The sequence below is a fragment of the Phycodurus eques genome, chromosome 7, assembly GCF_024500275.1.
Source record: "Phycodurus eques isolate BA_2022a chromosome 7, UOR_Pequ_1.1, whole genome shotgun sequence".
Lineage (NCBI taxonomy): Eukaryota > Metazoa > Chordata > Actinopteri > Syngnathiformes > Syngnathidae > Phycodurus > Phycodurus eques.
Window position 1 is genome coordinate 17,282,092 of NC_084531.1, and position 25,137 is coordinate 17,307,228.

The window sequence follows — 25,137 nt, forward strand, 5'->3', positions numbered from 1 at the left end:
ACAATCTGCTGGAAATTATGACAGATCCACTGGCAAAGTGCATCAAACACAGCCTTTTTGTATGTGTGAACAAACATGCTGAATCACATTAGATTTTTTCCCAGAAATGAATGGTTGTTCCGTGAATAGAAGGGAACACTCCATTTTTTTTATTTTTTTTTTTTATTGGTCACGACCACCATTTCTCAATTAGAAGTCCTATTTAAGTAGTATCATAAAAGAACACATGACACTCTTCTGCAAACAAGCCAGGGGACATAGTCCAAAATGATTCAGCCCGAGTGGGAATACTGAACAACGGGACACACAAAATACCCCCTTAAAAAAAATAAAATAAATAAAAATAAAAAATCATCACATTTTGGCAATTAAAATTTTTTTTTTACCTAAATGATAAGTGTTATCATGGACCTCTCGATAAATACGCGACTACTAATTAGTTTAAAACATACCACTGGGACAATTCATCATTAGTGAGTTCAGCAGGCATAAAAAATGTCAGACCATTTGAGATTAGAAAAATACGACAAACAGTGTAAGCATACAATGTAACGTACAAAACATTTAAGTGAAACCCAGACAGCGTTTTAAAAGTGAAGAGTGCCTTTTCTGTACAAGAATTGACCTTTAATGAATGATTTATGCCATTGCATAAAAATGTTCAAGTACAAAAATTGTGCATTGACTCAGACCGCTAATATCGTCAATACTGTTCAGAAAACACTTTAAAACAAAACTTTATTAGTGGATTAAAATCATTCAGCTTTTGAATCTGAACGTTGCTGCAACGCCGCTTTTAGAGGACGCACGTTTAACTTTAACCCAAAAGATGAAACAAAACCTAAATTCACACCCAAAATAAACATTTGATCTACAAATACTGCATAGTTTAATCATTGCATCAGACACAGGTAAAGGGAAAGCAAAAATGTTGCCTTTTTTGGTGTTGGTAAATGTGTCAATTTCAGTGGTGGGTCATAATAAATGGATTGAATAAGTGTGTATCATTATATGTATATTATGAGCATTAGTTGGTTAAATGTTTTTGGCCATTTTCTATAACTTCCTCTGAGGTTTTGTTTGTGTTTAGAATTGCATCCAATGCTCTCATAGGCTGCATTCGGCCCACGAGCTATAAGTCGCCCACCCCTTTGGAAAGTGACAATAAAAGAAGTGGTCCCTGAGCAAGTCTGTGTTGGAACAAAGTCACAGACCAGGTCCAAAAATAGTTGAGATGGAATTGTAGGGTGCCCAAAAATGCTTTAAAAAAATGTACAGGACTTACAATACATGAACATTTTCAACAGAGTGCTTGTTCAAGTTGGTCAGTGACAATCAAGCCAGTAAGCGGATGGCGCCATTGTCCGAGCCCAGCAGCAGAAGCCTCTTGGTAGGCAGCACGGCCAGGCTGGTGAGCGTACCACGGAAGTTCTCGGAGCTCAGCTTGGTGCTGCTGACAGGGCTCAGCGAGATGTCCGCCACAGAGTACACGCCGACCTTGTTGGCCATGGTGCCCGTCACAATCTCGGAGCCGTAGAAGTCTAATGCGTGAACGGGGTCCGACTGCGACCTGTACTGGCGGAGGGGCTTGTGTTCCAGGTCTTTCCACACGGCGAGGGTGTAGTCTGTGGACGAGCTGATGACCAAGTTCCCTTCCGCTGCCTGGAGGACGAAATACATGGACTAAAGTCATCTTCATACTTTCAACACAACAGGGCGGGAGACTGTCAGGTGTTTCAGCCATGTCCCAGCATTGCTGAATTGATAAATTTCATTTTGCCACTTAGGTTACGGTCGGTTGGTTTTCCACTTGAAAAATCACGACAAATAGCGAAAAACCATTCCGCATTCAACGCAATCAGAACAAGACACGATAAACAACATAAAGCTCTCCTTCATTTACGCCAACCAATATTGACAACTAATCAGACACACACATAATTGAACCGATGGACAAGTTAAAGTCTTCAATGGCCCGAACATTCGTGTTTTTGGAATGTGGGAGGAAGCTGGGGTACCCGGAGTAAACCCATGTAAGCAAAGGGAGAATCCAAACTCCACACAAGTCCGGAGCCAAGAAACTGGGACCTGTCACCTGTGAGGCAGATGTTCTCAGCACTACTCCACTGTGCAGCCCTAAGCTGTTAGATTATATTAAATATATATTTTTAATTGTATTGTACATGACATTATTTGACATTTTTGAAATTACCGGAGAATTTATGCTAGAAATGTGATGATAAAATGAGAATGCTAGAAATGTTAAAGTTTCATCACTTCATTTTAAGTGGCATTAAATGTGTTTCATGTTTCATGTTTTGAATTTTGTTCCCTTACTGTACAATATGTGAAATTAAGCCATAACCTTAAACCCAATCTACCGAACCGTGGTGTACCATTGAGGTGTACCATCACACCCCCAGTGCAGTGTGCATTTTTGTGATTGTAGTTATTTTTTTGTTTTGTTTTTTAAAGCTTCCTGAGCAAGTTTTTTTCCCCTCAATTGAATTTTACAGCTTATAAATCAGATTATCCTTTGAAAAAATATCTATCATGAGCTCTTTTTCCTTACAACAGAAAAACCCGCGAGGATAACAGGAATGTACAGTCCGCTCCAAAAGTATTGGAACGGCAAGGTCAATTACTTTGCTTTTGTTGTGTATTGAAGACATTTGGATTTCAGATCAAAAGATGAAGATGAGACAAAAGTTCAGAATTCCATCTTTTATTTCATGGGATTTCCATCTAGATGTGTTAAACAATTCGGGACAGAGCCCCTTTTGTTTGAAGCCACCCACTTTTCAAGGGAGCAAGAATTGTAACAGACATGATTAAATTGAAGTGAATAACATTTAATATTTGGTGGCATAACCCTTACTTGCAATAACTGCATCAAGCCTGCGACCCATTGACTTCACCAGACTGTTGAATTCTTCATTTGAAATGCTTTTCAAGGCCTTTACTGCAGCCTCTTTCAGTTGTTTGTTTCTTGGGGTTTCTCCCTTCAGTCGCTTCTTCAGGAGGTAAAATGTTCTATTGGGTTAAAGTCCGGTGATTTACTTGGCCAGTCTAAGACCTTCTACTTTTCCCCCCTGATGATGTCCTTTGTTGTGTTGGCAGTGTGTTTTGGGTCATTGTCTTGTTGCATGATGAAGCTTCTCCCAATTAGTTTGGACACATTTTTCTGTAAATTGCCAGACAAAATACTTTGCCAACCTCCACAGGGCAGGGGTAAAGGTATCACAATCCACTGTTCAGAGACTTCGAGACAAGAAATATACAGGCCATACCACAAGATGCAAACCACTCATTAGCAAAAAGAGTCGGATGACCAGATTAGATTTTGCCAAGAAATACACAGATGAGCCACACAAGTTTTTAAACAAAGTTTTATGGACTGATGAGACCAAGATTAACCTCTACGAAAGTGATGGAAAGGCCAAAGTATTTTTGAAAGAAAGGATCTGCTTCCGATCCAAAACACACAATCTCATCTTTGAAGCATGGTGGAGGTTATGTCATGGCTTGATCTTGCAGGGCTGCTTCTGGAATGGGCTCACTAGTCTTTATTGATGTAACTCATGAGGGTCGTTGCAGAATGAATTCTGAAGTCTAGAAAACCATTTTGTCTGGCAATTTACAGAAAAATGCGTCCAAACTCATCGGGAAATGAAGAATGCAACAGTCTGGTGAAGTCAATGGGTCGCAGGCTTGATGCAGTTATTGCAAGTAAGGGGTATGCCACCAAATATTAAATGTTATTCACTTTAAGTTGAACTTGAAAAGTGGGTGGCTTCAAACAAAAGGTGCTCTGTCCTGAGTTGTTTCACAGATCTAGATATAAATAGCATGAAATGAAAGCCTGAATTCTGAACTTTTGTTTCATATTTACCTTTTGATCTGAAACCCAAATATCTTCAGTATACAACAAAAACAAAGGAATTGACCTTGCCGTTCCTATACTTTTGGAGAGGACTATGTATCTCCTCACAATGTTTTCTGCTTATTGTGCTAGTTGCTTCCAATAAGATGACTCAACATGTTTTTTTATATTGCTCAAGTGAAAATCAGATGGCCCTGTGTCACCAAATGTGAATGAATGCAAAAACACAAAACAACCAACGAAGCAGGGTACGTGTGTGCATGTTACTTAACACTAAACAGTCCGAGGGTGCCAATGGGAGCCGTTGTACTCCTAATGAGTAACCCGTATCCATATTTGAATAAACCTGGGTCTTTAGAAGCACAGGCACAATCCTTGACCCAATTTGGGGTTAAATAAAGTTTGCTCATCCTTTTGGTCTGTTGACAACAGATTGGCTGGGTACAACATTCACCCACCCTCTCTGCATCCGCAAGCTGCAACCCTGTCAAAATAAAATCTTGCAGATGACCCACATGAACACATTTGCTGCAATCGGGAAAAAAATTATATATATATATATATATATATATATATATATATATATATATATATATATATATATATACACACACACACACACACACACACACACACACACACACACACACACACACACACACACACACACACACTGAAGAACCTCCAAAATGGAACACAATTTGTTCCGTGATGTTAGTTGACTTCCAAGTTGTTTTCCCCCATAGGAAATAATGTAAAGTGAATGAATCTGTTCCAGGCTCAAATTGCCTTTATTCATTGTAGTGAATCCTCATCCTTGGAAGGTGTTTGTTGATGATACTGTCACCTAATGGAGTTTTACACATATTGCTGGACTTGATAAGTGTTGTATTAGTTTATAATTACATTTATATTTATTATAGCATTTGTAATTCACACGTAATTGTGTTTTCCCCTCTTTGCAATCATTGGCCCCCTCCTATGGTGACATCACAAAACTACTGACCCAAACAAAAATATCGAAAAAGCAAAACAATGAGGTTTTGTTGGACTATTGAGGCATACCGTATTTTTCCAGAAAAATTTGGTTCAACTCCAAATTGTACCACGTTTGGAGGTTCCGTTAGACAATTATGTACACACCAATTCCGTAACACACAAAATCATTGTGTACTGTATACTAGGTTAAGATCCAACCAGATCATCCTGCTACTGCTACACAGATGTCAATGCAATAATGCATGTATTTAAAAAATATCTACACTACTTGTGCCTGCTTTATTTGTTTCGCCCAAATATGTGACAGGCTGTGTGACCCGAGGTCCTCCAGCCCACGCCTTGTTCAAACAGCTCGAGAGGAATTCAGGGAATGGAGTTACAAAAACATGCAGGTACACACACGCACATCTCCTATGTCAAAATTTGGTATATTTCATATTTTCTCACAAATCTATACTATTGGTCAGTCCCCATGTGTTATTTTTACAAATTATATACCAATGTAAAGTGTTGAAAATGTCTTGCTCTCTTTGACGATGCAATGTTAATGGTTCAACAAAAAATGGTTTTATGGGGGGATACTGAAAAGTGATGGTTTTTGAGATACGAAGATTTTGCCTGGCGCCAGCGAAAAGTACATTTTTCAGAAACCATTTCAAATCCCTATTGCCAAGTGATGGCACCGAATGTTTGCAAACTGGCTCTTGGGGGACATTGTTCTTTGCCAAGAACAGGAACCCTAAAGCTCTTTAATGTTATCCTACCTGACCGAGATGGTCAATTATTTTTTTTTTTTTCCAGAACTGCATAGCATTTTTTTTGCTGACTTTCATAACACTTTGTGAGAAAATTAAGCATGAATGCTACTGATTTTGAATGTATTCCAACCTTAAAGTAGAACAGTCATGAGAGATCATGTACTCTTGATTGTAATTTGAGGAGCACGGTGTAGTAGTGTAGTGGTGGTGAGAACATATGCCACAGTCGAGAGGTCCCTAGGTTTGCTTGTTTGGGTTTTCTCTGGGTACTCAGGCTTCCTGTTACGGTTCAGTGAAGACTAAATTGTCCATAGGAGTGGATGGCTGTTTGTTTATATGTGCCTTGCGATTGACTAGAAATCAGTCCAGGGTGTTCCCCGCCTCTCGCCCAATAGTCTCCACCTCACCAGCAACCCTAAGGAGGACAAGTGCTATAGAAAATGGATGGATGGATGATTGTGTAAATACAACCCATATTACCGCCATCCTGGAGCGAAGCAATTTTGCATGTTACCAATGTTGAAATTTACAACTGCTGTATAGTTTACTAGCCTCTAAGCTAGCATGGAGCCATCTACTCTGCACTGGTGGAAGTCTGCGTTTTACCATTTACAGTAATCCGCAAATATTCGTGGGGGAGAGGGACCAAGCCTTACTGCAAATAGTGAAAAACCACAATCCCCCCCCCCCAAATTTTCATAATTGCCTATATGAATAGTTTGAACTATAAATATATCCAGCTGAACTTTATTTATAGAGCAAAACAACCGCAGCTGAAACATAGTGCAGTATGTAAACACAGGCTACGATCACAAAACAGTTGAAAATCATTTCAAACTCATTTTACAACTTTACCCTGTGGCCTGTGTACATGCAGCGAAGACTCCCTTAACATATGCAAACAATCCAGACGAAACTTAGTGCCTCCCCGACAAACAGCTTCTCTCTCAGTTGAGATGCATCACTTTATATACTTCAGTGAGACTACCGGTAATTCATATTATAAGAAAGGGCTTTGGTGCCATCTTGGAGTGTTATACAAAGAACACAAAAAATGCAAATGGCAATTTAAAATAAAAATAGAATAGAGAAACAACAGGCTGAATAGGTGTACTGTATGCTAACGTAACACATTCAGCTAACGTTACATGACGCATACACAACGAACTGAGAACGTGCCTGATATGTTAACGTAACATTAACAGTTATTCAGATAAGGTGAGACTTTTCTTCATTTCAGTAAGCGTAACCTCCGCTTTTCACCAGTCCCTTACAAGTTTCTCGCTCACTCCAAACTTTCTTTGTGCTGCTGGATTGCCGTTTTCGGCTGCATATTTCACTACTTGCAGCTTGTAATCTGCAGAATATGATTTTCTTTTCGATGCCATTTTTGTTCAGTCCTTCTCAGTTGTCTTTATAAGCTAATTTTGAAATTATCAATTTTCAGAGGTGCAGAAGTAGCAGGTACAGATACACAAGGCCTAGAGCGCCCTCTTGCGGTTGTCAGTGTGAAAACAACGTGAAATTATATAATAATGTGATAATAATTTCACATATACAGTGTTTCTTCGCCACTTCGCACTTCACGTTTTGCGGCTTCAGTGCGTCGCGGGTTTGTCCAAAATATTCATTAAAAAAAATAAAATTCATCAAAAAATAAAAATGAAAAAAATACAGCCATATCAGCAGCCATATTGCCGAAAGACGCGTTGTTTCATGTTGATGCACGAGAGAGAAGGTTTCCCTGCATGCCAAACCAAGAGATGAGTTGACTCGAGGCTTTGTACATGCCTGTACTGTACTGTATGCGCAACATCGACCAATGAGAGCACAAGTAGATTTTTTCCGTGAGCTGATTGGCTACGCACCTTCGCAGCCGCACCTAGCATCTTCCCTTGTTGTGTCTCGCCAGTCTCGTCCACGCTGTTGACTGTCTCGCATACTGGATCTTAGTGTTGTGTTCGTGATAACTTTTTTTGTTTAAGTGAGTGTTTAGTTAAGCCCTTACAATGCCGCCTAAGCGTTGTGCCCCTGCGAAAGCTTCCTCCGGGCGCCCAAGAGGAAGATGATGATGACCATCAGCGAAAAAGTGAAACTTTTAGATATGATTAAAGAGGGCAGAAGTTATGCATCTGTGGCACGCCATTATGGCGTGAATGAATCTACAGTGCGGTACATCAAGAAAGAGGAAGCAAACATCCGCAAAACTGCTTCAATAAGGAAGCGAAACGTGGGGTAACTCTGCGTAATAAATCCTACTTCGCGGTTTTTCACCTTTCGCGGGGGGTTCTGGTCCCCATTAACCGCGAAAAACGAGGGATCACTGTAAATCGCTCCGGAGTATAAGTCACACCCCCGACCAAACTATGAAAAAAACCTGTGACTTATAGTCTGAAAAATACGGTACACACACGCACAATACCTTCATTTGGAGGATGTCTCCCTCGTGAGCAGGCCATCGCCTCAGAACCAGGCCTGTGCGCGCGTCGAGCAGAACAATGAAGCCGGATGAGAACCCTGCCGCTATAGTGCGTCCCGTTGGGCTAACAGCCAGGTATCGGATAAGCCCAGCGTTTATGTTGTTGTACGCCAGTCGGAATTCATGCTGAGGGTACATTGTTTGGTAAAGCATTGTGAGGAGGTTGCTCTCAAGGGTATGCATTTCTGCAAATAATTTAGTACCTGCAGTCCTGGCTTGCGAGGATCAATGAAGCGGAGAATGGAGTCCGCGCTTCCGAATACGACGCTGCAGTGTGGCGCAGGCATAGTGGTCACGGCTGTAATTGGATTCTTCCCGTCCACTGCTTCATAGGAGCGGATCTGTCTCCCTGGGACAAGAGAAAATACAATACCCTTGTTTAAATAAAAAATTTAAAATAAAGCTACGCACATTATATTTATAATATTTATGCTTTTGCAGCTTTACATTTACACTACGTTAGCTACACTTGCACAAATTAATGAGATAGGGAAACAATTCTGCCTCATGTTCAGTTTTGACAGATTTGGCATTGCGTATATTATGGTTGTGGTCTCATGTAGCTTACTAAGGTTTTGTAGAATCACCAAATTAATAGAACACTCTCAGTATGAATGCATTGTCCAGTGAATGTATCAAAGGTAAGTGTGCAGTCATTATCTCCTATTAAACAGCCTTGGAAAAATAGTCTATTTGTTGTCGCGAGCCTACCGGGCATTTGTCGCTTTAGCAGCTAGCTGCTAGACGCTACCTAACGTCTGTGAGCTGGGCTGTATTATGCAATTTTAATGAATGACAACATACTTAATTCACGATTTTGTTTAGCATATTAAGTTAGAAATTGAACATGATTTCGGGATGGTGTTGATGACAACAGTATATGATGTCAAAATAAAGTAGGATGCCAACTTGAACAATGCGAGAACAGCTCGCAGCACTTGCAAGTCAGCTGGGATCCCACCATTGTCTGGCTAGATAAGTGGATCTGTCTGATGTGTACCTTCCGGACCACCCCCGCCATAGGTGAAATCCATTAAGTAGCATGCGTGGACTGATGCACTTAAATTTGTTTTTAATCCATGTGTCAGGACAGTCCAAGCTTGTAAAAAATCTCAACATTGCTTATATGTCACAAAACTACGACCAATCGTCAAACTATGTCGACATATCTAATTATGCCTCCTTCCCATCTGACAATATCATAACAAAATCCCTAATACTTCTGATATAATGTGCATTTTTTCTCCAAAAGTCAAAAGTGCTCATTTTACATAGATATAGGGGAAAATTAAAAAAAAAACCTTCACATTTCATAGTTGTATGCCACCATCTAGAAGTGCTTAAAAAGCTGTACACTTTCATTCCAATATGCCACCACCACCTCGAGGTTATGAAAAATGTGTAGCCTACACTTTCATTCCAATATGACAGGGGTACGTATGACTGGATATACTGTGTGTACAGTTGTGCTCATAAGTTTACATACCCTGGCAGAATTTTCGAATTTGTATTTATTTGTTTTAATACGACTGATGACTGGACAACAACAATCATTAATTTATTTATGGTTATGTTGTGTTTAATGATAATGCGTTTCTGAAATACTTGACAGTTACTTTGAATCCCATCAAAATAAAATTAAATGTGTTCCGCCTGGCCCTTCATATTTTTGTTAAAGAATTGTACCAATCTTACAAATTCTGCCTGGGTGGGTAATCAAACTTATGAGCACAACTGTGTGTTTTCTCATTTACAAAATAATAGTAGGGCTGTGAATTTCAAATAAAGAGCAAGTAAATAAAAATAAAGTATTACGTGTTCAAATAAAGTGCTTAACTTCAGAATAATTCTTTGAAAAAAAATAAAGTACAGATAATACTTCATGTTTTGATCATATGGGTAGAAGCAAAATCATGCATTGTAAAAACACATTATACATGGGTAAAAGGTTTTTCCAGAATTTTGAGGTCAACTTTGGGGATGCATATTATACATGGGTGGGCATTATACACGAGAAATTACGGTATTCGGTATACACAATTTTGACAGTCTTTGGTTTAGTTTCCCTTTAATTGTTCATATATAGCGTCAAACTGTTCTTCACCATTTCAGTTCTCATTCATTTTTTGGGTGTGGCTAAAACAGTGCCTAGTGATTTCACTTGGGCGTCAAGTATGAGTCGCCCGTCCCCCACTATATGACAACTGAGCGCCTTCGTTCCATCAGTTGCTATCCATCACAATTGCAAGTTACTTAGTTATATATTTTTTTAGCCCATCTCTATCACTACAGCACGCTGTTAGCAAGCTAGCTATGCGATCCCAAAAATGCATCTTCCCTGGATGCCACAATTTACAGACCAGCTCGGTGTCGTTATTTAAATTCCCAAGTATTATTTATTTTGTGTTATTCGGGCTACCGTCGTATGTTGAAATGTAAAGCATTGTGGGGTTTATAAGTAGCATTAAGTATGTGCTCAAATGTCTGTCATTGTGAGCCACAGACTGAATGTGTGTCGCTGTATTTAATAGTTAACTTTCCCTGAAATATCTGTTATGTGGACCTACACAACACCAAGCGGGGTGATAATACATTGGACAACCCTACTGCCAGTCCGTGGAGTCTGGAAACCTGTTAGCCCATGAGCCAGCTGGTGGCTAGCGCCTCCCATCATCTTATATTGCAGCGACCAGAGGCTTTAAGCGGATATATTTTTGAGGCTCAAACATATGGACGGGATGTGAAAGAATAAACTATATGTGTGGACATATTTGATTTACAGTTGAAATTGTAGCGGGGCGTGTTTTGAGCACCTTCAGCAGATGCACCCACTCCATCTGAGAGAACAATTTTTCACTATTTTGAAGCCTGATTTCATCTACTTCTTATACATTCAAATTTGGCAGGTTCGTTAACAACAATTTTCTCTGTCTTGTGTCAATGTCAAATGTGTCAAAAAGACTAATTTTCACTTAACAGGATCTGTATTCGTAATTACAGTAAATGTACATGGAAAACATCTGAACCATAACTATATAACAATCAAATGAAAACCTAAGTACGTAGGTAACCGAGCGTGCCGTCTTGTTCCCGATTACTATGCCTTCTTAAACTGCACAGGGGCCATCGTAAACCCAGGACTGCCCCCTGTGTATGCCTGAGCAGGCAACTAAGGTTTAAGCATAATGTCCCTCACCTGTATACTGGTCCCAAAGGTGCACCATTCCATCACAGCTAACCACCTCCTGTGAAGCTTCCAGTTGTCCAACATAGAACACAGACTTCCGATGGTCCGTATATGTTAGCCTGGGCTCCACTTCCTGTGTGCCATCGCCGCGGTTATAGAGGGGCCACAGCTTCACAGTTTTATCTTTACCACCGGAGAGAAAGTAATCCTCCCCCGCCAGCGGTGCCAAACATTTGGTGGCACCAGAGTGACCCATGAAGCTCTGCAGACGGATCTGGTGGAAGTGGAAATGGGGATCTTGCTGGTTGAGGCCGATTTCGTACTGCCAGTAGGCCAGCCAATTGCCCTGCAAGGAACGGCCACTGCGAGCCAGCTCCTGCTTCAGGGCACTATCCTCCGGAGGGGGTCCTGTTATCCAGGACGAGGAGAACGGGGCTGGAGCAATGGACGGGGTAGTGACAGCGGAGGGGGCGGTGTTAATGGTAGTCTTATGGTTGGAGCGTCCCCAAGAGGTGGCCAAACTCATATTAGGGTTACCACCATAGTAAGAGTCCCTGGACACTTGGATTCGGTTTCCTACCAGGTGGCTCCCAAAGGTTCCTGACTCTGGAAGGGGGTCTCCAAGCAGGGTGGAACTGGTGGAAGGTGAGGGGAAGGGGCTGTAAACTCCCGTCCGGCTAAAACCAGAAGATGAGGATGGAAGCATGTCCACTCTTGACGCCGCATGACTCACGCTTTGATGGTACGAGGAGGCCAACTGCCAGACAAGCTCATGGTTGGGAACCAGTTTCCGGATAGCCATATCACCTACAGAACCCAGAATACACACTTATGAATGCAAACTGTACATTTTCCAAGTCAACTACTTAGTTTTGCACCAAGTGCCGATTCCAGTAGCGTACCAAGGTATTTGGACGTCAAAAATAGCACAGCATCAGTTTTTTTGGTAGTTGTTGGGGTGGAGGGGGGAACAAACAAAAAAAACGTACGCAACAGAGCTCAATTCATAGATTGTCTTAAAGCCCAGTACCCAAAAAGCAGACAGTCAGCCAATGACTTCCTGTCTTCCGGCAAGTTGTGCCCGCGCGACTGTGAATGAGAATGAAATGGCTTCAAACTGCCGACTAGCTCCTGCGGGCACGTTACCATGCGTTAGCCACCGGGATGTAAACTCAGAGCCCGTAGCTCACGAGGCTATTGTAGCAAAGTCAGTGTTATATGCAGTGGATTCTTCTGTGCTGTTAGGGAAACTCTGCATTCGATGCACACGAGAGTCAGTGTTACCAGCAGGAGATCGATAGCATCGATGGCAACAGACGACTTAGCGTTGGTGTCCGCCGCACGGAAGCCCAGCTTGGGGTGCTCCAATCCGAATATGGGCTACACTCGTGGACGTAGACCACGACGGAAATCGGGGAATTTGAGAAGAATAAAAATCCACCAAATGCAAAAGGAAAACCAGTTAATATACAAGTGGACCCAAAAGGTGCTCTTTTTGATTGCCGTGGCTCCGTACGCAATAAAAAAAAAAAAAACAGCACTGCACTAAGTGGGTGCACAATGTATTGTTTACAATGGGAGAAATCAAATGCAGTCAGATACAAGAATACTGCATACTAAAAGCATAAAAGAATAAAAAGCTTGAAATAAACAGTGTTAAGTGTCAGTAAAGTACGTATGTAGAAATAATTGATAACTGTATAGTCATGTATAAAATATTAGACCTTGTTTCTTCAGCTTCTTGTTCATTCTAAACGTCAGGTGCAACTAAAGGTACCTTTGTTTGGACAAATATTTCAAAACAGCTCAATAGTTTAATATAAGACCTGGTATCTAGCTCGATCCATTTTCCATGGTTTTCTTGATAATAACCAAAATTATATTTAACAATACAATTAAGCTTTTGTACTCTTCATGTAAAATGCCTTTAGTGGTACTAGGTGTAATGAACAAGAAAATGAAGAAACAAGGGTGGTCTAATATTTTTTTCATGAGTGTATATATCACACATATTGTATGTAGCTGTATAATTTTATATACATACAAACACACACATATTTGTCATATAAAATATATGATAATCCAGGCAATCTATCCATCCATCCATCAATTTTCCATACCGCTTATCCTTAACTAGGGTCATGGGCGTGCTGAAGCCTGTGCCAGCTGACTCTGGGTAAGAGGCGGGGTACACCCTCCCCCCCAATCGCAGGGCACACAGATAAACAACTATTCACACTCACATTCACACCTACGGGCAATTTAGAGTTTTCCATTAACCTACCATGCATGTTTTTGGGATGTGGGAGGAAACCGGAGTACCCAGAGAAAACCCACGCAGGCACGGGGAGAACATGCAAACTCCACATAGGCGAGGCCAGATTTGAATCCAGGTTCTCAGAACTGTGAGGCAAATGTGCTAACCAGTCGGCACACCGTGCCGCCGGCATTGATCTAATTAATTAAAAAATGACTAATGTTAAGAATAGGCTAAATTTATCATACTGTTTTGAATTAATAAAAATACATATTTTAAGTTTTGTCAGTTTTTATTCCAATGTTTTAACTGATGTTTTAGATTTTTGCCGCGGTATCATTTCAGTACAAGTATCGAGGTACTTTATGCAGGGATAGTATCCAAGTCAGAATTTTGGTATCGTGACACTACTGCAACTAATAAAATGAGACGTTCCTTACCAATGAGGCAGTAAAACGGGATGTATGAGGCATGCGCCATCTCTGTGGTGAATACTGACTGCAATTCCTCCAGGACGGACAACTCAAAAGTTGCACTGGACTCTTCGGGAGTGCTAACATCCACCACTGTGACCTCCCCTACAATTCTGCGGGGCGCACTTTCCATCTGCAGTGTAGAATAATCAGTTGCAACTCATTACTGAACAGAAATGAAGAGAAGTACAGGGAGAAACCTTTTTTAATTTGCCAAAAGAGGAACTACTATCTTGCACCACACATACTCAAAAATACATACTCTCTCTCCTTCTCCTTCCTTGTCAGTCAGGCACTTCTATTCCAAGTTCCTGTCTCCTGTTTCTATTTTTAGCCGTGTTTTCATCTGCCTTTGTGCCATTTGTTTCTTATAAAGCTCGCCACGACGGGCCTGCCTGCTGAAAGCTTTCTGGAAATAAACTTGACGAGACAGTCGTCAGTCGCTGTGACTTACAAATTCAAGAGTACCTGAGGCTGCACACAGTGCAGCAGGGAGAAAACGGAAAAGAACCGACGCAGCGTGTCAGCCATGTGCTGCTGCACCATCTCCCTCCCGATGCGCAGGCAGATGAGAGCCATCAGGCTGAGCGTCTTTAGGCACACCACGGTTCGAGTCTGCCACCCGCTGGGGAACCTGGGCACAGCAGGAGGTGCACAACAAGGGACAGGTAAATAAACAAACTAAGCACAAAAAATAAGAACATGTATACAGCGATTCAAATAGTCTCTTACCCCAAGTGGGGGTTGGTGAGCAGGTCAAGGAGTGGCAGTAGCATGTCCCCATTAATTTTCATGAGCATGTCCATGAGCGTGGTATCTGAGAGAAATATCACTATCTTCTGTGTAAGTGCAACAGCTCCCAGCAGGCTGGCCTCCTTGCGCGTGTTGAGACGCTGTGAAGAGGGCGGAGACACCTGTAGGCATTTTATAAAGATAGTTTTATGTACTTTGAAGTGAGTCTTCTATTAAATCTGCTTAGTAGCAAGTCTTACCAAGTATCCTATGTATGGCAGGTACTGATAGGTGAGCACAGGTTCTCCATAAAGCTGAGCGATGTAAATGAGACAGTCCAGTACAGGCGCGGCGGTCTGGTCACCCACCACGGGTCTCTTCTCATAAACACTGCCCATTCCCACATTCTCCAGAGCGCTCTCTTCAGGTCCAGGAGTCACAAACTGATGGCTTTCAGGGCCTGTGGGCAGAGCGTGAAAGCAAAAAAGGGAAGCATGCTTGAATAATGACACTCGCTTAATCTTCTGGAATGCTCTTTATGTCTACGCACCAATGTAGCAATTTGTGAGTAATCGCAGCAAGTTCCTGGCCACACATCGTGATGTCACCGTTGGTCCAAGTTTGGCTGAGAGCCACCGAATAGTTTTGCAGACTGTATCTGTGTGAAGAGATGCTATTTTATAATAGACATGGTCTTTGAACAAATATCATCACAAGCCCACATGCTCACCAAGAAGGATTTTTTGCTCCTTCGCCTGTGATTCCTCCGACAGATCCTGGTCCGCCTCTTCCTCCTCCTCCCCCATAATCCCTTTCTCTGTCCCTTCCAGTACCATTCCGTTCACAAACTCATTCCCCAGAGTGGCGACAGTAGCTCCTAAAACCTCTGTGCAGCCAGAAAGTGAGAGCTCCAGCTTGGGGGATGAAGAATCCTCTGCCACCACTTTACAATCATTAGCCTCCGTCGCTTCCTCTTCATCAAGCTCTGCTCCCTCCTCTCCCTCGCTGGCTTGTTTCAGGTCCTGACTGCTGTCAGCTGACTTAAGACTGACTCGATCCCGCATGGAGTCTCCATCACCTAATGAGAGTTCACTTGCGCTGCTTTTGTCGCTAAGCTTGCCCACGCTCAATGACTCATGGTCTTGGTCCTTGGCAGTAGAGTTCTGGTCTGCCTGTTTTCCACTGTCTTCCCCTGTGCTGTTAACGTAAAATTCATTCTGAAAGACTTCGGCCTCTGAGAGAAAAACCTGGTCGTTGAGACTAATACCCGAGGAGTAGTCCACCAGCCCGGTGTCACCAACCACTCCTACACCTCCACTGGCCCCGCTGCCACCACCCATGTTCCCGCTGACAGATCCAGATGAGGAGCGAACATCACCACCCTGAAAGCACTCTTCCTCCTCCTCTCCCAGAGTACAAGTAGCACTCCGCATCCCTTTGCAAGCTTCTCCAGCAGAACCGGATGTCCAGCTTTCAAAGCCAGTGAGGACCAGCAGCACATGTGGGAGCAGGTTGGACAAGAAAGCCTGAAGGCCAAGCCTCACGATCAACTGCAGGACAAAACAGTCGGTGTAGAGATAGAAACGTCCCCGCAGACAGTGAGGGTTCTCATAGACGTTGATCAGAGGCTTCAAAAGATACTTGTTTGCATTTCTGGGACCCAGGACTCTCGAGATGGGCTCAAACAGGTACCAAGCTGCGTAGACAGCAGTGGACTCTTCAAGCATGAGAGCCAGGATGAAGGGCAAGAGAATCTCAAGGCCTTCGGCCGTGATGCTGCCTCGCAGAAGTGTTTCTAACTGTTGCCATAGTTGGAAAACTACATCCCTTCCTTGAAGGCTACACACAGTCTCCATCTTGGCGTGGTAGGAGAAGATAAAGCGATGAAGTGTTACAAAGTAGGAAGGGAAAGGAAACGGAGTAATGAAGGTGTTCAATAACTGCGAGGGGTTTGGAGGGGGAAGGCCATCGCAGATGGGATCATAGTTGAAAAGCAGCGGGCTATGGCACTTATCCGTTTCTCCAAGTGCCACTCCAGAGTGCTTCTCGATTAGCAGCAATTTCTCAAGAGCATGATGCAAAGAAAGCGGGACATCCCGGAAGCCAACAGAGCACATTTTCAAAACAGCGTGGAAACGTTGTCTGAGAGTGGCGTCCGGTTTCAAGCGTCTGACCTTTGATGAGTAAAATATCTCAGCAATGAGGACACCAAGGGCCTGCATGTCTCTTTGGTAGAGCCTCGTGAGAGACAGTGGAGTTTCGGTCATTCCAAAGTCACATTCAAAGGCTCCATCAGGTTTTAACACTTGGGCGTGCAGACTCTTCACAAGGAAATTGTTCAACTTCTCCAGCTCTTCTAAAGGCTGCAGCGGGTTGAAACTCTCTGGGAGAAGGATCTTAATGTCCTCTGAATTGGTGGTGGTCACGCTTCCCTCCCCGTGCTTTTTGTTCACGGGCCCACCTCTTTGGAGCACAGCACTGCGTAAACCAGGGCCTAAAGTGCTCGTAAAATCGCCAGAGAAAGAAGTTGGGGACTGGGATATTATAAGTGCTGCATCTCCGATCTTCCCTCCCGTTGTATTGATACTTGGCAGTGGAACAGACCAAGTAGCAGAGTTGGATGAGCCCATGGACATTAATGAGTCCAGGGCTTCAGTACCTTGTTCAAGCTCTTCATCTTTGTCTACCATGGTCCAGCCACTGGACTCACACCCCATGGACTCTGGCACCATACCATCCAGAGAGTCAGCTGACATGTCAATTTGTGGGATGTGTAAAGAAGGCACGTCAAGGGCAGCAAGGCCGAGGAGAGGAGGTTCCGCCGGGGCATACTGGGAAGAGGATAAGCGAGGCGGGTGGGGCTGGTCAAACAACTGCACCACACCGTAGGTGGTCAGATGGGTGTGGTTGTCCACTAGGTGCAAGCAGACATTCTTGGCTTTGACTGCATCTTTGCCTGACAGCTTGAAGCCAAAATTTAGGTCTATCCAATGATGCAGATTCTGTGAAACCTCCCTGCTTTCCAGGAGGCGTCGATGGACTTCGATAAACTCCTCACAGGACTTGCACCATGAAGGCACATCCAGGTCTGGCATGTCAGGGTGTATTGAGCGAAAAATGGAAGGGTCTGTGTAGAACTCAGGAATGCACTCGTCAGGGGTCCAGCTCTGCATGCGTTCCATACTGGAGGGGTATTCATTAGGCTCCCACTGGGACCTCACGTGGCTGCACAGTACCCATTTTGGTGTTTGTCGGGCTTTATAGACATAGTATGTAATGTCTGAGAGCACGTCAGATATGTGATGAGGTACGTGGAGGTGGTCTGGCTGACCTGCCCCACTGGCACTGACCGATCCACTCAAGTCTCCCCCAACACCAACTCCCCCTATACCGCTGCTCACAGCAGCCGCCAAAGCCTCTTTGGTCATCTCATAAGTGAAGTCCAGCTGCTTATCCCCCTTGTTGAGTCTGAACTTAGACCTTCTGAGGTCCCGGAATTTTCCAAATGGCACTGTGAAATCCACCACCCATGGCAACACTGGGTGGTAATTTGGGTCTCCTTCTCGTCGACCTGCTAACCTGTTGAGCTCCATCAAGTAGCAAAAGTTGCTTACCCGCCCATGAACCCAGTCAAGAACAAAAGTTTTGAGCTCATCAAAGCAGTCCTTGCAAAGCATTCTGTTCTCCTGGGTTGAACACATGGCAACTCTTGGCAGGGAACCTTTGCGTGCAAGCCTTTCGGCACCATCACCGGTTTGAGCCCCCAGTTCCTCATAATGGGCAAGGTTGGGCTTAAGACGGCTACAGAGCTGCTCGTCCACCGCAACGTCCAGCAGGGAGAGGTCCCCACAGGATAGACCTGCTGCGTGGCATGCCTGCATGGCTGTTAGCAACTGATAGAGAATGAACAACACTTTGGCGTGACTGTTGGCAAGCTTGGCAGGACTGAAGGAGACGATGTCATGGAGTGAGTATTGTGTGTAAGGAAGAACCACGTACAGCATCTCTGCCGTCTCCAGCAAACACTCCGCAGATAGAACATTGGGACATAAATGGTCCAAGTTTGGTTTAGAAGATGAAGACATTGCCGATGGCAAGAAGTTCTCCTTCTCTCTGGCCGGAGAAAGAGACGGTGACACTTTTTCACATGAGATGAACACAGAGTTGAAGAGCCTTTGAAGTGCGTGTCGAACTGTATCTACGGCCGCAACATGCATCTGCTCACTGGCTCCGGCATACGGCTGCACAAGTCTGGAGTGGGCTTCACGCCACAGATTCCTGAAAGAAAATAATGGAAGTAATTGAGGCAAGCTTTGTCCAGTTCAACTGCGAACATTTTCTCTGTTCTGATATTGCACATTTATCAAACATGAAAAAGGCATAGTTACAACAAAAAAAACAGTAGCCTTAAGTCTATAATATTTAGATCAAATACACCTACCCCCCTCCAATCTAATGAGCTGAAATACAAGAAAAAGGTCTGCCTTTTGAGACATTAAGGTTGACACTGCCAGTGAAGTATTAATTTACTTGAGCATATTTCCTCAAATAATGACAGGGTAATGGCAACTCATGTATTACAGACGTGAACTTAATTTGCACAAATTAGGGGTGTTACAGACGAGTCAACTGTACTACTCCACATTGACGTTTAGGGCTTGACGTTGACTAGTTCCTAATTGTCTGTTTGTGGCTTGAGGAGGAGGCAGAGCGTTTGCCTTGCACTAACAGATGAGAGAGCTGGTGATTAGTCTATTACTTTAACTTATTTTAATTGTCTTCTTTTTCTGAATGCACAGCTTTGGTAAGTGAGCCAGAACCAGTGAAAAGGAAAAAAAAAAAACAGGTTCGAGCAGGATTTTAAAAAACATTTTGGCCTACACTATCAAAGTTTAAGGAGAGTGAGGAATTATTCCACTGCACACAAGGTTCGTGATTATTTGAAAATACTACAACTTTCCACCATTAAAAACATGCTGCTGTGGTGAGGTAAGAACAAGGAGAGATTTCCCTTTTCTGTGATACTATTTCTATGTTACTCAGATGCTATGACTTTTTGTGTGTTCAGTACCTAACATTATGCAGCGATACATGCTGCATGATGCTCATGTAAGACTCCTTTGTTGATGAATCATTTGGTTGAAGGCACGGATCTCTGACCAGGCTGTAGCTCAGCTTGCTTTTCCTTAAACCCTGAACGCACACTCGCGTCCAGCCAATTGGCAACTTAGCCTGGGAACATTGAAGGTATGTGTGGATTTCTGCCTCGCTTATGCTTTCCAAGCGAACAAAACGCACGAGCTTTCTCTCCCGGAGGGCCGCCAGCCAGCGCGCGGGAACCAGAGCAACAAGCTCCTGGGGACGCGGCCCGGCGCCCAGCTGCCGTCGGTCAATCCCCAAGTCTTTTTCCACCGCGCGCACCAGCCAATCCATTGTGATGTCCTCAGAGCTGCAACGTGTCCGACTGCATTCACATCTAGACGGAGGAGGGTCTCTCTCACCACAAGGTGACTTCTAATAGCTTCTCACGCATCTCCTGAGAAGATAAGAAAAAACACACGATCTCCTACAGAGAAGGAAATGAGGTAGTAGCAGAATTATAAAAATCATACAAGCCACATGATTGCATGACACTAAACACTGAGCTCACATGATGTGTCATAAACATACACTTGGATTATAGTGACAAATGTTGAGTCATTTTCTACAACTTCAAAATGTAATACAGACTATATAAAAATATTACAGTTATCATTAGGTTTAAATACTGAAGTAGGGCTGGATGATTACATTTTATCAATTAAATCCAGTTGACTTGTCAGGACTTTATTTTTTTATTTTTTTTAAATCGGTTTGAGCAGCTTCTGTAGTTCAAAGTGCAACTCCGATGACGTGCACCATTTGCAATAACGACATGGGTGAAGACAGTGAGAAGCTAGCTTACAAATGCAGAGTCAGTGTTACCAATTTAGCAATTTGGTCCCTATGAAAAAAAGTAGTAGTAGAAGCCATTCGCAGACTCAATCACGCTGAACACTGCCAGACATGTGGCAATTTATACATTTATTATTATCGACATTTTGGAAACTTCGCATGCGAGGTTTTGGGTTCCAAACGGCAAATCTATAGCAGAGGTTGCATTGCCTCACGTGTGCAACTCGAAATGATAAAGAGCATGAAAGAGGTGCAGAGGGTGCAGCATTAAAGACATACGCACCAGATGAGCCATGCAGTTTGATGACTCATTTTATGTTGTTAAAATGTGGAACGTGATATATATATATATATATATATATATATATATATAGACACACCCACACACACACACACACACACACACACACACACACACACACAGTCCCCGCCAAAAGTATTGGAATGACAAGGTAAATTCCTTTATTTTTGTTGAATACTGAAGACATTTTGGTTTCAGATCAAAAGATGAATTTGAGACAAACGTTCAGAATTCCAGCTTTTATTTCATGGAATTTGCATGGAGATGTGTTAAACAACTCAGGACAGAGCACTTTTGTTGGAAGCCACCCTCTTTTCAAGTAAGCAAAAGTATTGGAACGTGACTGATTGGTGTTTCTAGTTGCGCAGGTGCTGCCCTTTAGATTGATTGCTTAAACATTAGATAGTGCTTGTTTTTGGCTTTGGGTTTCACCTGTGAAAACTGCATTTGCTGTTCAGCAACCATGAAGACCAGAGAGCTGTCTGTCTATGGGGGAAAAAAAGCAAACCATTTTGAAGCTGAGAGAGGAGGGAAAATTTATCAGAGCTATTGCACAAACATTGGGCATAGCCAATACAACAATTTGGAATGTCCTGAAAAAGAAAGAAACTACTGGTGTACTGAGCAACAGACATGGAACAGGTCAGCCAAAGGATATCAACCGCAGTTGATGAGAGAAACATTGTGAGAGCTGTGAAGAAACACCCAAAGACAACAGTCAGTGACATCGATGCCAACCTCTACAGGGCATGGGTGAAGGTAACACATTCCACTGTTCGAACAAGACTTTGAGAGAAGAAATATACAGGCCATACCACAAGATGCAAACCGCTCATCAGCAAAAAGAATCAGAAGACCAGATTGGATTTTGCAAAGTAACACAGAGATGAGCCACAAAGGTTTTGGTACAAAGTTTTATGAACTGATGAGCCCAAGATTACCCTCTACCAAAGTGATTAAATGGCCAAAGTATGGAGAAAGAAATGATCTGCTTATGATCCAAAACACACAAGCTCATCTGTGAAGCATGATGGAATTTATGTCATGGCTTGGGCTTGCATGGCTGCTTCTGGAATGGGCAAACTAGTCTTTATTGATGATGTAACTCATGATGGTAGCAGCAGAATGAATTATGAAGTCTACAAAACCCAACTAATCAGGAGAAGCGTCATCATCCAACAAGAAAATGACCTAAACTACACTGCCAACTCAACAAAGGACTTAATCAGCGGGGAAAAGTGGAAGGTCTTAGACTGGCCAAGTCAATCACCAGACCTTAACCCAATAGAGCATGCATTTTACCTCCTGAAGAGGAGACTGAAGGGAGAAACCCCCAGAAACAAACAAGAACTGCAGTAAAGACCAGGATAAGCATTTCAAATGAAGAATACAACAGTTTGGTGAAGTCAATGCGTCGCAGTCTTGATGCAGTTATTTCAAGTAACAGTAATGCCACCAAATAAATGTTATTCACTTTAAGTCAAATTAATAATGTCTGTTCCAGCCGGCACGGTGGATGACTGGTTAGCAAATCTGCCTCACAGTTCTGGGGACCGGGGTTCAAATCCCGGCCCCGCCTGTGTGGAGTTTGCATGTTCTCCCCGTGCCTGTGTGGGTTTTCTCCGGGCACTCCGGTTTCCTCCCACATCCGAAAAACATGCGTGGTAGGTTGATTGAAGACTCTAAATTGCCCTTGGGTGTGAATGTGTGCACAAGTGCTTGTTTGTTTCTATGTGCCCTGCGATCGGCTGGCAAACAGTTCAGGGTGTATCCCGCCTTTTGCCAGAAGATAGCTGGCATAGTGACCCTTGTGAGGATAAAGCGGTACAGAAAATGGATGGATGGATGTTCCAATACTTTTGCTCACTTGAAAAGTGGGTGGCTTCAAACAAAAGGTGCTCTGTCCTGATTTGTTTATAACACATCTAGATGTAAATACCATGAAATAAAAGCTGGAATTCTTAACTTCTGTCGCATATTAACCTTTTGATCTGAAACTGAAATGTCTTTCGTATACTAAAAAAAAACAAGGAATTGACCTTGCTGTTCGAACAGTTTTGGAGGGGACTGTAAATTGTTTGGGTGAACCCAAACTTTCAGTAGTGCACTTCTTGTCTTTTTACAGGAGGAAGCATACATTTACACATTATTTGTTCAGAAAATTTTGTATTTCTATCATTTCTGTGGACGTTGCACGTGGAAAATCACTTTCACAGCTTGTTTTGCACCAATACATAGGTAAATCCAAGAAGGGGGAATAACATGCAAAAATGTATTTGAATGTCATTTGTGTTTTCTATAAGCGAGGGGGGGGGGGGAATTATTAATTTTGGAAATCGAATTTGGAGAAAACAAATCCAAGCGTTGATCTTAAGGCCAAATCACCCGGCCCTATACTGAATCGAAATAAAGCATTGCTATAACGTGGAGGATCGCGATTTAAATTTTTGAATTACTTCCCCACTTTACTTTGACCTTAATTTTGCTATACAAATCCAAAAGAAAACTTAAATAAAGTGAATAACACACAAATCTCGTTAAAAGTACGATCACTGATTTAAGGAAGCTCGAAACAGCCTTGGCTAGGAGCAAGCAAGTTAACACGAACGTCCATTTCCCCCCCAAAAGTTGGGCATTAATGTGTTACATACATTAATATTCACCAAATAAACAAAAAAAAACATGAATGTTAAGCTCACCTGTGAAAACTTTGGAGCCCTTCGACAGCTTGGCCGAACGCGGCAGCTAGCGTTGAGCTAAAAGCACCAAGTCAACTCAAACTCCGGCATTGAGAGCTTGTCACGACATGTAACTTCCTAAAATGAGGCCAGACCAGAGGGGCGACGTGTGTCTGCTCTGTCTGCAGCGGCGAGGGAAATGCGTGTCAGCGACCAGACGGCGGCCAACTCGTCGGCGTTGCGGATGGACGCGAAACCGGAGCCATGTTTGGAGAAGCAGCCTAGCCTGTCACGTGACACAACACCAGGATCGCGTCATGTGACCCCCCCAAAATATTCCTCATTCGGGACAAAAAAAGGAAAAAAAGTGTTGGTCTCATCACTTCGAACGTCCATCGTTAAAGTTCAAGACTTCCCCAAGGGTTCGAACTGAAAGAATTCCGAGGGAACTGGAACGAGAACAATCCTAATAAACAGATGGAGGTCTTTGACAGTGAAGTGTTGAACATCGAGTAACTGTATCTGCCATTCAATAGATTACTAGTGTTTCGTTCGCGAACGTTTCGTTCAAAAGAACACATCTTTTTCGAGAACGTACTGAACTGAATCAGTTTCTGAACGGATTCGTTCTTTGAGCTTGGTCGCCGCCGTGAGCGAGAAAGGGAACGGAAAGGGAACTGCTGTAGCGTTCTGTCGCTCACTTCTGAATCTTCGGCGAATGAGCAGCCAGCGGGCAGCACTGCACAGGCGGCGGAGGGACGAGCTGAATGGACTGGTGACCTGAATGTACTGCTGAACTGAATGTACTGGTGACTTGAATGTACTGGGGAACTCAATGTACTGGTGAATTGAATGTACTGTTAGCCACTGTTGGTTTGTTGTACTTCTTCGTTCGCGATCCGCTCAGGAGCGGCATACTAGTACGTATGCAGTGAACTGTTCTGCCATAAATGATTAATTCGGAAGTTCACTGCGAACTAGTACGAGTTGGCTAAAGTCACAAATAGACAGTTTAAATTTGAAAATTATGAACATGTTAACTCTGTTGATATGCACCCATTATAAGACAGGGAAAGACATAACAATGACATTGAGACCAGAAATACATTTAATGAACAAAAACATTAGGATGGTTCAGGATTACAAACTGAATGAAATAAGGTCATCCACCTCTCTTACAAGGAGGACTGTACACAAGGGCAGAGGTGGGGGCGCAGAAAGCATTTATAGTGGGGACCACAGAGGAAGAAATGAAAGAGGAGGAGCAAAGCGCCGAGCTGAGACAGAAACGGCGAGTCTGGCGTCGCTTGTTTGATGAAACCAAAGAGTGCATGCAAGGGTGAAACTGATGAAACTAAGGTATTGTTATTTTCACACGAGTATCGATCCGATTCAATACTGACTTGGTATCGATACTATGGATATTTTGGATCGATCCGCCCACCACTACTATACG

General features: G+C 43.0%; 1 protein-coding gene across 2 annotated transcripts; it reads right to left on the reverse strand.

Moving 5' to 3' along the window:
• Positions 1-174: 174 nt before the first annotated feature.
• Positions 175-23,983, reverse strand: wdr81 (WD repeat domain 81). Of its 2 annotated transcripts, none has more exons than XM_061681829.1 (12): positions 23,703-23,983; positions 19,840-20,304; positions 15,499-19,046; positions 15,319-15,426; positions 15,029-15,228; positions 14,769-14,950; positions 14,505-14,670; positions 14,004-14,169; positions 11,316-12,113; positions 8,323-8,468; positions 8,063-8,245; positions 175-1,662 (listed from the first exon to the last, which is right to left on the reverse strand). In XM_061681829.1, the coding sequence occupies exons 2-12, from the start codon at positions 20,199-20,201 to the stop codon at positions 1,336-1,338; spliced, it is 6,186 nt and encodes a 2,061-aa protein (XP_061537813.1). In that variant the 5' UTR covers positions 20,202-20,304; positions 23,703-23,983; the 3' UTR covers positions 175-1,335. The 2 variants fall into 2 exon arrangements, with proteins under 2 accessions (XP_061537813.1, XP_061537812.1); XM_061681828.1 differs by having other exon boundaries at positions 19,840-20,334.
• Between the last annotated feature and the right edge of the window lie 1,154 nt (positions 23,984-25,137).

Coding starts and splice junctions, on each gene's coding strand:
- wdr81 (XM_061681829.1), bottom strand. CDS start 20,201: ATGGATTGGCTGGTGCGCGCGGTGGAAAAAGACTTGGGGATTGACCGA. Junction 15,427..15,498: donor GGAGCAAAAAATCCTTCTTG/GTGAGCATGTGG, acceptor CTCTTCACACAG/ATACAGTCTGCAAAACTATT. Junction 14,671..14,768: donor CTCACCAACCCCCACTTGGG/GTAAGAGACTAT, acceptor TGCTGTGCCCAG/GTTCCCCAGCGGGTGGCAGA.